We start from the raw sequence: 11,365 nt of genomic DNA, 5'->3' as shown, positions 1-11,365 counted from the left end.
CGCTGCGTAGACCAACGCCAACTGTGTCCACTTCATTGTAATGACAAAACCATTGCTTGAACGATGATAATAAATGAATCAACACATGCTCACTGGTAGTTGGTTTGACATATTCATGGGCTGTATGCTTTTGTTCTGAGGAATATCAATAAAATCTTCTTTTTTTTCTTCTTTTTTTCAATATTTTTGACCCACAGCCAACTTGTCTTTATTGAGTACAGTAGGACCTTCTGTTTGTCTGTGTCGTGGAGAGAAAAGAGGAGTAAAAACACACTTTTATGAAAAGTAGTTTGCCATGCTATTTATGGCTCAATACTTCCCCTAGGCCTGATATTCACTAATATAGAGATAGCAGATGCATGCAGTGGTTAAATGTAGCATGCAGCACATGTAACTGACAGGTTTTGAAACTGGCCCCTCAAATGGAAGCCACAGACATAAACCCCTTAAGCAAGAGGACATCCTCCTGGTATGCAGGCTATATATGGGGTTAGAAGTCGAAGGAAATGTTACCACATCCCAGGAGAAAGATCACCTTCGTTAATCCCATTATAACTTAACGTCATTATAACTCACTAAAACAGAAAGGAAGGCCAGGCTATACATGGTTCCATGTCTCTCAATGTACAGAACACAGTAAAGGACATACAAAACAAAGAGTGTGTTTGTCAAAGGGTGTTCGTTCCTTTATTCATACATCACCACCTCAAATATCCCTGGTGATAATAACCATTATGTTGCTGACACAAAACAGACGTTGTAGACATTATGGATACCGTGAGTGGATCATTCTTGCGGATACAGTGGACTGTACAAAGACGACTCGCATCTAATCTGTATATGGTAATCCGAATGGCAACAACATGTCACTAAGGCATAGGACATGAGAAAAGAGAACAAACATATTTAGTCAATTAGTGGCCGACAAACTGTACGCATCAGCTGCAATAAACAGAACGTGTAAAAAGTCATTTATAAAACTCTTGTGTCGATTCTCGTCGTAGCAGAACAAGAGCGTTGTAACGTAAGCCAGTGGGCGATCATGATGCCCATAACTGAACCACCAGACACTCTACGAGCCATAATTAGCCTCGTCGAAGGCTTTGCGGGCTCTCTTCAGCTCCTCGTTCATCGTCAGCAGGTCTTTCACTCGGGCGAACTTCCTCGGGTCTTTGCGAATGAGGAAGACGATGTCTTCCACCTGGACCCGACCCTGCCGGCCGATGGACATGGCTTTGTGGGTCATCTCCGTGACGAACTCGATCACAAGGTCCTCCAGGATGTCCACGGACTCGGTGTACGGGTTCTGGTCGTCTCCGAAGCCGTACATCATACACCGGAGCTCTTTGGAGAACAGCCTCTTCCTCTTGCCGTGGCCCCCGTCAGCTCCGCCACCCCCTTCTTCCAGATCCTCGTCGAACCCAGGATCGTCTTCCTCCTCGGCCATCCTGCTGCCAGAACCGGCTGGTGTCGGGTTAGCAATTGTAGCTAACTTAGTTAGCTAGCTGTGTAATGTCTGAAACACAGATCCAAATGTCCGACGGTATTTCACAAACTTTGCAGAGAGAGGATAGAAGTGAAGTCGTGAGCAATTTGTCTCTGAAGAATAGTGTTGATTTATTGTTTTAGTCAATTATACAAACAAATACATTTTAAAAACAAGCTAGCCCCCTCGTACAACGCACACACAAGTGTTTTCTCTCTTCTTCTTCTGTCTTGTTCGCTACGAGGAGCCAGTAGGTTCATTTCAGCAAAGCGATTGATAATAGCGCCACCTACAATCAATGGCGTTGCATCTAACTCCCCACAAACATTCACACTGCATACTTGTCAGACTATATTTATTTACTATAAAATAAAGTTATTAGTGTTACTGTTATTGGTGGTATACTTCTTATTATTATTTTCCCCGCTTTGGTCAAATAGCTCAAAAAGTCCCTGACCACAAATGCTATACATTTGCATGCCACAACTAGAGTAACAATGCCTATAATTACCATGATTAGACCATAGGTGGCGCTATAATAACAAATAGAAAATCAAGTAAATTCACAATGCTGGCATTTCTACCCCGTTGTATGAAAATGTATGAAACTTGGTACATATGTGTCTTTCCTCATGGGGAACATATTTGCCACAAGAACCCATAAAGTCTGCCATGATGGATTTTTCTGCAGGTGGAAAATGTGGCCAAACTGATAGAAATTCACTTAAAATCAACTGTAAGGGGGTATGGCCTTACCAAATTTTCAAATATATTACTGGGCCGCAAATATCAAAAGTTTATTGTACTGGCTGCGTGATACGTCAACCTCGAACGTCCCTGCTTGGTTACACATCGAAGCTAGTTCTGTCACTCGTATCTCTCTTGCTGCTCTTTTGTGTTCTTCAATTCCCCTGCACTCTCCCCAGGCCTGTCAGAACCCCGTGGTTTTGCACTCCTTGAAAATCTGGTCCCAATTTAGGAAAAGCTACGGGTTAGTTGATGTCTACTTACGCTCAAATTGCAACCAACCACCTGTTCCCGGCCTCCCTCTTAGATAATGCATTTGATCAGTGGTCCAGAAAGGGTGTTTTGAACATTAGACTGTTGTATAAAGACAACATATTTATGTCATTTGATCAAATTAAGAATGAGTTTGCTCTGTCAATGCATCACTTCTTCCATTACTTACAAGTTAGACATTTTTTACGTAGTCAGTTTATTCCCTGCCACCAAAAACATCTCTGGACTTAATCCTGGAAACAAAACCAGAGATTAAGGGAACAAAATCTAGGTTTACTGCTATATTTGAAATGGAGGACTCGTCACTCTCAATAATAAAGGAGAACTGGGAAAGGGACTTTGAAACAGACATATTGGAGGATCAATGGTCTAAAATACTTAAAAACATTCACTCTTCGTCTATTTGTGCGAGGCATGGGCTTATTCAATTTAAGATTGTACATCGGATGCATATGTCCAAACTCAAGCTTTCAAGAATTTTCCTTGAGATTAATTCTACCTGTAATAGATGCAAACAAGCTCCTGCTGACCTTTACCACACATTTTGGTCATGTCCTAGCCTAGCAGCTTTCTGGTCCTCCATATTTGAGCTTTACTCAGAGCTTGCAGGTCAGGTAATCGAACCATGCCATTTTCTGGGAATTTTGGTGTTCTCTCAGGGGATATTAATCTACCAAAAGCACGGTCTACTCCTCTCTTTTAGCAAGACGTCTTATACTTTTGAATTGGAAGAATGATCGTCCTCCCTTGTTTGGCAGGTGGATTTGTGATGTCATGTACTTTCTCAAGGTGGAAAAGATGAGATACACATTGCAGGGATCAACTGGGAGGTTTAGTGCAGTGTGGCAGCCTTTCATTTCTTACGTGGAACGTCTAACAATGTCTCTTACTTCTTAAAAATGGCTTTGTATTATATATGAGAAGTACTCTGTGAACTGTTTTTTTTTTTTTTTTTAATTAGTTTTAGTTTTGTTCTTGTTTTTGCTGTTTTGTCTGTGTGCTTATGTCTGTTGCGTACTGTAATGTCTCTGAATACTAAATAAAAAACACATTGAGTAAAAAAAAAATATCAACTGTAAGTCAGATTGGTCCGAAATTATAGGGTGTTAAAGGATAAGACATCCATTTAAAGATGTCTGAGAAAATGATATGAAAAGAAAAAAATTGGCCCAGAATTTTCAAATGCTCTGAGAATTTGCCCTGCTATGTCAATATTTATCGCAGTCGACGGGCTGATAGAGGGCAATCTCACCCCATTTATGGTTATTGGGGCATATCTGTAGGAACACAGCCTATTGCCGCTTACGGTTATATTTATTATTATTATTATCATTATTATTATTATTGTTTTTGTTGTTGCCATCATCATCATCATCATCATCATCATCATCATCATGACTTTCACGTGGCTTGGTGTAATGTATGTCCCTCTTCTAATTATTTCTAACAAAGACGTGTATTGTCTCTGCTCATCTTCCATTAAGCTGTTGTTTCGCTCAGCTCCCCGTACACTGCTCGAGTTCTACGTACAGTCTAGGATAGGGGTCGGCAACTAAGTTTGGCCTCGGGCCCCCAAAAAATTGAGCCACTAGATGGCGGGCCCGAACATAATCAAAGGCTAATTTGAGTAATTGATTGTTTAAAAATGTGACACGTTCTAATCTAATGCTTTGACTTTTCTTTCGAAACATGTACACATCGCTAGTCAACTAACACAGCTTGTTTTGTGAGCCTGCTAACAATGTAAAGTAGTGTTCTAGTTAACTAGGTAGCAGTCCAATCCATTACGTTGCAGTATTTTGGCTTGACTAGCGAGTTTGTGTTGTGATTCTCAACAACGTTCTTTTCCATATTTTTGAATAATAAATGTGTGGACTGACGATGTAGCGCAGCCTAACTTATTCTAATAATGATTTAACATACTTTTGTTCTGATAATGATTTATGCATTTCAAGTGGCATCTTTGTAATCATGATGACGTAGACATGTCTAAGAATGCATTTCACCATGTAGATTCCCCCCAAAAATTACATTTGCTGCATGTAGGCTATTCCCAGGTTTGTTATGTCCGATTAATAACAAACCTGGCCAGCAGACCCCTTCCCATGCCCTTTCCTCTTACCTTACCTCACAGGAAATCCTGGGTCCAGAGATAGCAGCTCCTGCTTCACTCACCAACATGTTTATCAGTGATCATTTACTAATGCAACTTTATCCAACCAACATGCCTCTTACCAGACGACGGAGACAATCAGGTTATATAGGCCTGTCTTGTCTTTTCAGAATTCCTCAAGATGATGGAGAATGTGCAGTAAAACAGAGACTCTTCTTCATCCTCCTCCGTATGACCCCCGCTGACATTATCTGAAATTCTAATGACCCCCTCACACTCTCCCTCTCTTCTGGGCCTCTACCTGGTCCACGCCTCTCATCGTCCATCTCCATCCTCCTCTATAGAACACACAGGCACATGATGGTGGGGGTAACCCAGGTAATCTGAGCTGTAGCTCCGCCCATCCAACCCTGTGGATGTGATGTCATTGCCCCTTGACGCTGGGATGAGAAACTCACTGACTGCAACTCCTCATCATGGCACAGTGCTTCATAGGTAGGCAGGCACACACACACACACACACACACACACACACACGCACACACACACACACACACACACACACGCACACACACACACACACACACACACTCAGGTGTGTGGGAGTGTAAGGGTTTCCCCTTGTGGGCTGGCTGCATAGAATAAAAAGGGTTGACCTATAAAGGAGTGGCCAGGCGTAGGTGGGAGAGCCCTCTTATCCCTTCTAGAAACTTCTAGTTTACTTATGACAGCAATAGAATGTTGCTCAACTGAATGCTTTATACAAGGCAAAAACATTATTGGAATACACAACGCAGATGACTATCTGTTTAATGGGAATTACTACAGTAATTTCCATTTATTTCCAATGAATATTCTTTCATCTTTGAATTAGTTCTTCACTTTACTTCCTGAATTGATTGAATTTAAACCAAATTGACACCAACTCTGCTATGGAAGCACTGTTTTAACAAATAAAGAATGTATGATACAGGTTAGAGCCCGACTAAATCATGACCTACTCAAATTGCAGTAACAGGCACAGTGGTTCACTACTTTTCTATGGAAATATATGTATCATGTTTACATAATCACAAATTCGCTTTGAGGTCTAGGGCCGTGGACTTAAGGAATAGAAACATCTAATCATCTAATATGCAGTGCCCTGTGAGTCGTTCCCATGGAAACAGTGTCATGGATAAATTCCCATTCTGGCCCTCATACGATCTGATCTGCTGTAAATCTTGGGCAGATTTACATTGCAACACAGCAACGTTCACAGACTTTGCTCCTAATTGGGCCTGAACATCTCTAATCCGTATGACAACAAACTAAATGCTGACACACTGTCAACAACTTAAACAGCACATGCTGTGCCTCGATGTCCACAAAAACACACGCAAACAAACTCCTCCATAAGTCTCTCTTAAAATACACCTCTTCAGTCTTTTGATCCCTCACTTTATCTATGTGTAGAGGCTTGGGGGTCACGGAGGGGATTAGCCTGGAGGAGTATAAAAGAGGAGGACAGCCAGAAAGAAAGAAAAGAAGCAGAGAACCAGCAGAAAGGAAGAGAAGAGCTTGACTCATCTTTGTTTTGCATCTTTGATCTCGGATCGAAAGACAGGTAAGACGAATCAACAACTCTTTGAACTTTGAGAATGGGCTTCCACTTCTACCATTGGCCTTCATTACCTTGGGCACAGAGAACCCATTTGGATGCTAGGATACTTGAAGACAGGGAGATTACAATGCTTAATGGAGTACACTTGCAGAGACGGAATTGTATTGCTGGTCTCTTACTGAATAGCAGTCAATGGGCTTGCTAGTGGTACTGCAGCCTGGGAAAGGACCTGCCCTGATTGGAATGTAGACTTGTATAGAGTTCACTTGAGAAAGATTTCACTGTTAGAGGTGACAAAATTAAGATACTGGCATAGTAGGATAAGATTGAAAGTACTTCTTGGCTTGTGTAGTGGAGCATTTCATTCAATACATAGACAGAGAACACACACATACTCACTCTATGTGAACTTGTAAGGTGGAGGAAAGGAAGGAGAGTAGAAGAGGTTTGCACAATTGCACAGCACAGCTCAAACACCTGAGAGTATAGATACACAGAATAGCGGTGACACATGCATACATGTGCACACATCCTCACTGGTGGTCATGAAAGGTACTCATCCTAAAATAGTGAAGATTTTTTTTTTTTAATAGACAAAGAAATAGTATTCGGGTAGATTGGCTGTGGAAGGAGAATGCTAGAGAGAATCCAGTGTCAGTGTTTGGTTGTTGATCTGATCAACAGGTGAGACAGATCACCTGCCCAGTAGAATGGAAGCATCTCTCTGTTTACCTTGCTACTCTAGGCTGGTCAAACTGTTTTGTATTTACTATGTGGTCAAAGCCATAGGCATGAGCAGCGAACAAGCAAATATATATATATCAGTGTGAAGTGCAAGCTCAGAAGCATTTGTTTGTGCTCCTGTGTACGAAAGCTCAATTGGTTAGTTAAAGGTTTACTATAGAACCAGGTCTCCTAATTCCATGGCGTTAGTTAGTTAATCGTGTAAAGACTGAACTGAGCTAAGGAATAAGGTAACAGAAAGCTTTGTTTGTATTTTGGTCATTAGTTGAACATGATGTGCCACTGCCTAGGCCCAGTCTAATCCTGTTGAGAGTTTAAATATAGACAAAGACAAGGCTATTTCAGACCAGAGGGTCTAAAATAGGGTCTGATTAAGATCAGGGATTTGGTTTTATTTGTTATAATCTGGGCAGATTATCACTCAGAGGGGTGAGGGAGATTAGGAGATGTGAGAGATGTGAAGTGGGGGGGCGAATAGAGAGGGAAGGTAAGGAGGTAGCAAGGGAGAGGAGAGGGGAGGGGAGGAGAGGGAGGGGAGGAGAGGAGAGGAGAGGAGAGGAGAGGGGAGGAGAGGAGAGGAGAGGAGAGGAGAGGAGAGGAGAGGAGAGGAGAGGAGAGGAGAGGGAGGAGGAGGGAAGGGAGGAGGGGGAGGAGCAGAATAAGAAGGCAAATAGATAGGGAAGACTCAGAACAATACTAATGCATGACTTATTGTTCAGCTTTTTTCTTTTGAGCAACTCGAATTGCGCGACTACTGTTTGCAACAACTTGATGTCTGACTCACCTGCTGTTCATTCATCTGTATGAGAGCAAATCATGGCTTCCCCACTAACCCTCTCCCCCTTCTCTCCCTCTCTCTCTCTCTTCTTTCAGTAACCAATCGAAATGGCAGACGTCGCCTGTCCCGCTGACAAGAAGGCACCCCCCAAGTTCAAGCAGAGGACTGCCCGCACCTTCAAGAGCAAGGCCCCCAAGCCTGGCCAGAAGGGGTAAGCAAGCAGCTGGAATAATAGGACTTTGCACACACTGAGAAACTCTTCTACACTACTACGACAACAACTATCAAACAATTTCAGTATGCTGTAATACTACACATAAGCACTTCATACATATTTGACACATTTATGTAAGGACTTGGTTTCTTGTCTCTCTACCTCTTGTACTCATGGACATTTTCCTCTTCTCTTCTCTCCTCCAATCAGATTCGGGGACGACATTCCCGGCATGGAGGGTCTTGGCACTGACATCACAGTGGTATGCCCATGGGAAGCCTTCGGTGACATGGAGCTCAGCGACCTGGCGAAATATGGAATTGTTTAGACCCCCCTCCCCTCTCTTTCCTTCACTCCCGCCTCTCCCTCTCCTCTACATCCCTGGACCCTGTTGATAAGGGACTCCAGCACCTCTGAACTGACTGTCGTTGATATGTGATGCCATCTTACATGAGACACTGTTTTGAGTTGCACACACACAGACACACACACACACACACATTGATATTGAGATAAAATGCACACAACATAACAACCTACCTCCCCATTATCTTCACTGTAGACCTCTGATAAGACCAGCTAAGCAATGTTTACCAACTGGTGTCGAAAATGGACATTCAAGATATATGGTTAAGATATGATATGTGTATAGTGAAGTGCATCTGCTTTAAGAGGTCTTGTAGGAAATAATAAATCATTTCCTCACAAGCACTGTGGCAGTGATTCTTACTTTACACCAACACATATCCTTTTCATTTGGCATTCCTGAGAGAGAGAGAGCTGGACTAGATCTTTTACATAAAAAGAGGGTTTGATTGCCATTGTCTTATTATCTCAATGATAGTTTCTCTCCCCTTACCTGCCTTTTTCCTCGTCCTCACCCTCTCTCCTTGAAGGCACTATAGTTTCTATAGTTATATTTATGTATGGAAAAGTGAATCAAATCTATTTTTATGAATGTAAATGTGTGATATGTCCATTACTGTTCACTCAAGAGGATCACTCTTGTGCAGTCAATTGAATGCATGTTATTTGAGAGTAGAACTTTTTCACACAAAAAAAATATACTGTACTGAAGTCTTTCTTTGTCATACACACATGAAACCATCTTCTATTGATATGATAATGAGTTTTGGGATACAATTTTAAATGATATTCAGACCTAAACGGAATCCACTGGCACAATGCTGAAAGAATCAAGGGAAATGCCATCATACCAAACCTGGGAGACAAGCTATCAATAAACAATTAACAAAAAACAGCTTAAACCAGTGAATGACAATATGAAACACCCAGCCAAAACAAAAAACATTGATATAAAACATGTTATATGCTCATTCAAAAACAAACTAGCATTTGGAAGAAGGGGGTATAGCCTCGACAGAGGGTGAGAGATATGGGGCTTTTCCACTAGAGGGCTGACCCGGGTCAGCCCGGGCTGGCCTGCTTCTTTTTCCATTTGTCGGGTCGGGTCGCTTCTTTAGCTACCCTTCGAGGGCAGGAACCTTTTTGAGACCCGGAACCTTTTTGCCAGGCTGCGTGTGACGTGTGACGCTGCACACCGTTGATTGGTCAATGGAAATCGTCATCCCATGTTCATAGATTTCTTCGCTAACCGCCATCTTTAAATACCACATTTGCTCTTGGAAAATGTCACTATTGTTTCTGTAATAGCTTATTAATAAAGATTCGAAAAAGTATTCTGACCATCGTATTATCTTACTTCAATGTAATTTCAATGCATCATAGAACTTTTATTTATTATTTTCACAAAACGCCGTTACGTATCCTCACACATGTTTAAGTGGGTATATGGAAATCCTTGGCCTTTCCTAGTGGGTATACGGCGTAGTCCTGCGTATCACCTCACTGCTTTTAACCGTAAACTCAATGAACCGGGAGTTCACCCGCTGCTGCTCGCAGCACCGCGCCTGCTGGTTGAAACTCCCGTTGACAGCGGGGGGAGAGAAACGTTTTACCAGGGAATTCGCTCTGCGCTGTGTCGACCGTGATAGGAGTGTAGTATCGACACCATTTAAATGGTTTTGGATTCCCTGTCCTCTCCCCTATCCGGACACGTTTGAATTGTTATCCTAACCCACGGTAAATCACAGTTATTAACCCGCAAAGGGTGCCTCCGGGCACCGTGTTTGTCTGTGAATAACACAGCACACAATGATACTACAGTTCATAAAGCAGACAAGTGAAGGCAGTGGTTTTAAGGGTTCAAAAAACATGACTTTATTATGTGTACATAGCTTCCTCTCTCTCTTTCTCTTTCTCTCCAAAAAACCACGGTTAATAATATACCACATGCCGAGGAAAAAGTATACGATAGCTTCAAGTTCCTCCATGTTGCTGTTGTTGTGGCTGTGTTGTGTCTCGTGAAAATATATGTCACCACCATGGCACGCTTCTATGACGCGTAACACCGCCTACTATCTCCTACTCCTCCTACTCGTTCCTGGTCTCTTGTGTATAGTGGAAAACCAGAACTGTTCAAAAGCGTGCCTAAGCGTGCCGAAGCGAGCCGACCCGAGCCGAGCCGGGCCGATAGTGGAAAAGCGCCAATAGAGGACAGTCACTTTCATTAGAAACCATAGTTAATATATGACAGCCTCATACAGTAGATATAATATATAAGGATAAGAAAGCTATGATAGTTTAACAGATGCACAACATTTGAAAATATGGCTAGTTAGTGAGAATCTTGTAAATAAAACTTTACACATTGTATCAGTGTTATGCCACTATTGTGTTGCAGTAGTCAGACATGTGACAATATTTGTAAGATACAACTGCTACTGCAACTCAATGTAAAATGTAGCACGCTAAGCAAATCACAGCAAGCTAGCTAGCTAAGTATTTAGCAACCTTTAGCTACTCATGTTGAATTAAGAAATAGAACTAGCTAGCTAGCTAGGTGTGAAATATACACGCCCAAGATTATGACATTCCCACCACCATGCTTGACTGTTGGGATATGGTTCTTTTAGTGGTAGGCAGTGTTGGGTTTTCGCCAAACATAATGGTTTTGATTGTGACCAAAAAGGTATATTTTGGACTCACCTGTCCAGAGAACTTTAAGATGGGCAGTTTGGTTCTTTTTTGACCATGTATGTATGTATGTATGTATGTATGTGTGTATGTATGTGTGTATGTGTGTATTTATGTATGTATGTATGTATGTATGTGTGTATGTGTGTATGTATATATGTATGTGTGTATGTATGTGTGTATGTGTGTATTTATGTATGTATGTATGTGTGTATGTGTGTATGTATGTATGTATGTATGTGTGTATGTGTGTATGTGTGTATTTATGTATGTATTTATGTATGTATTTATGTATGTATGTGTGTATGTGTGTATATGTATGTACAGTATGTATGTATGTATGTGTGTGT

General features: G+C 41.7%; 1 protein-coding gene across 1 annotated transcript; it reads right to left on the bottom strand.

Moving 5' to 3' along the window:
* Positions 1 to 669: 669 nt before the first annotated feature.
* On the bottom strand, positions 670 to 1,695 carry taf13 (TATA-box binding protein associated factor 13). The gene has a single exon (XM_080533658.1). It carries the CDS (start codon positions 1,445 to 1,447, stop codon positions 1,073 to 1,075), a length of 375 nt encoding a protein of 124 aa, XP_080389784.1. The 5' UTR covers positions 1,448 to 1,695; the 3' UTR covers positions 670 to 1,072.
* Between the last annotated feature and the right edge of the window lie 9,670 nt (positions 1,696 to 11,365).

This window comes from Nansenia antarctica (genome assembly GCF_963989245.1).
Source record: "Nansenia antarctica genome assembly, chromosome: 6".
Classification (NCBI taxonomy): domain Eukaryota; kingdom Metazoa; phylum Chordata; class Actinopteri; order Argentiniformes; family Microstomatidae; genus Nansenia; species Nansenia antarctica.
Note: the sequence above shows the minus strand (reverse complement) of the source record. Positions and strands in the feature narration are given on the sequence as shown.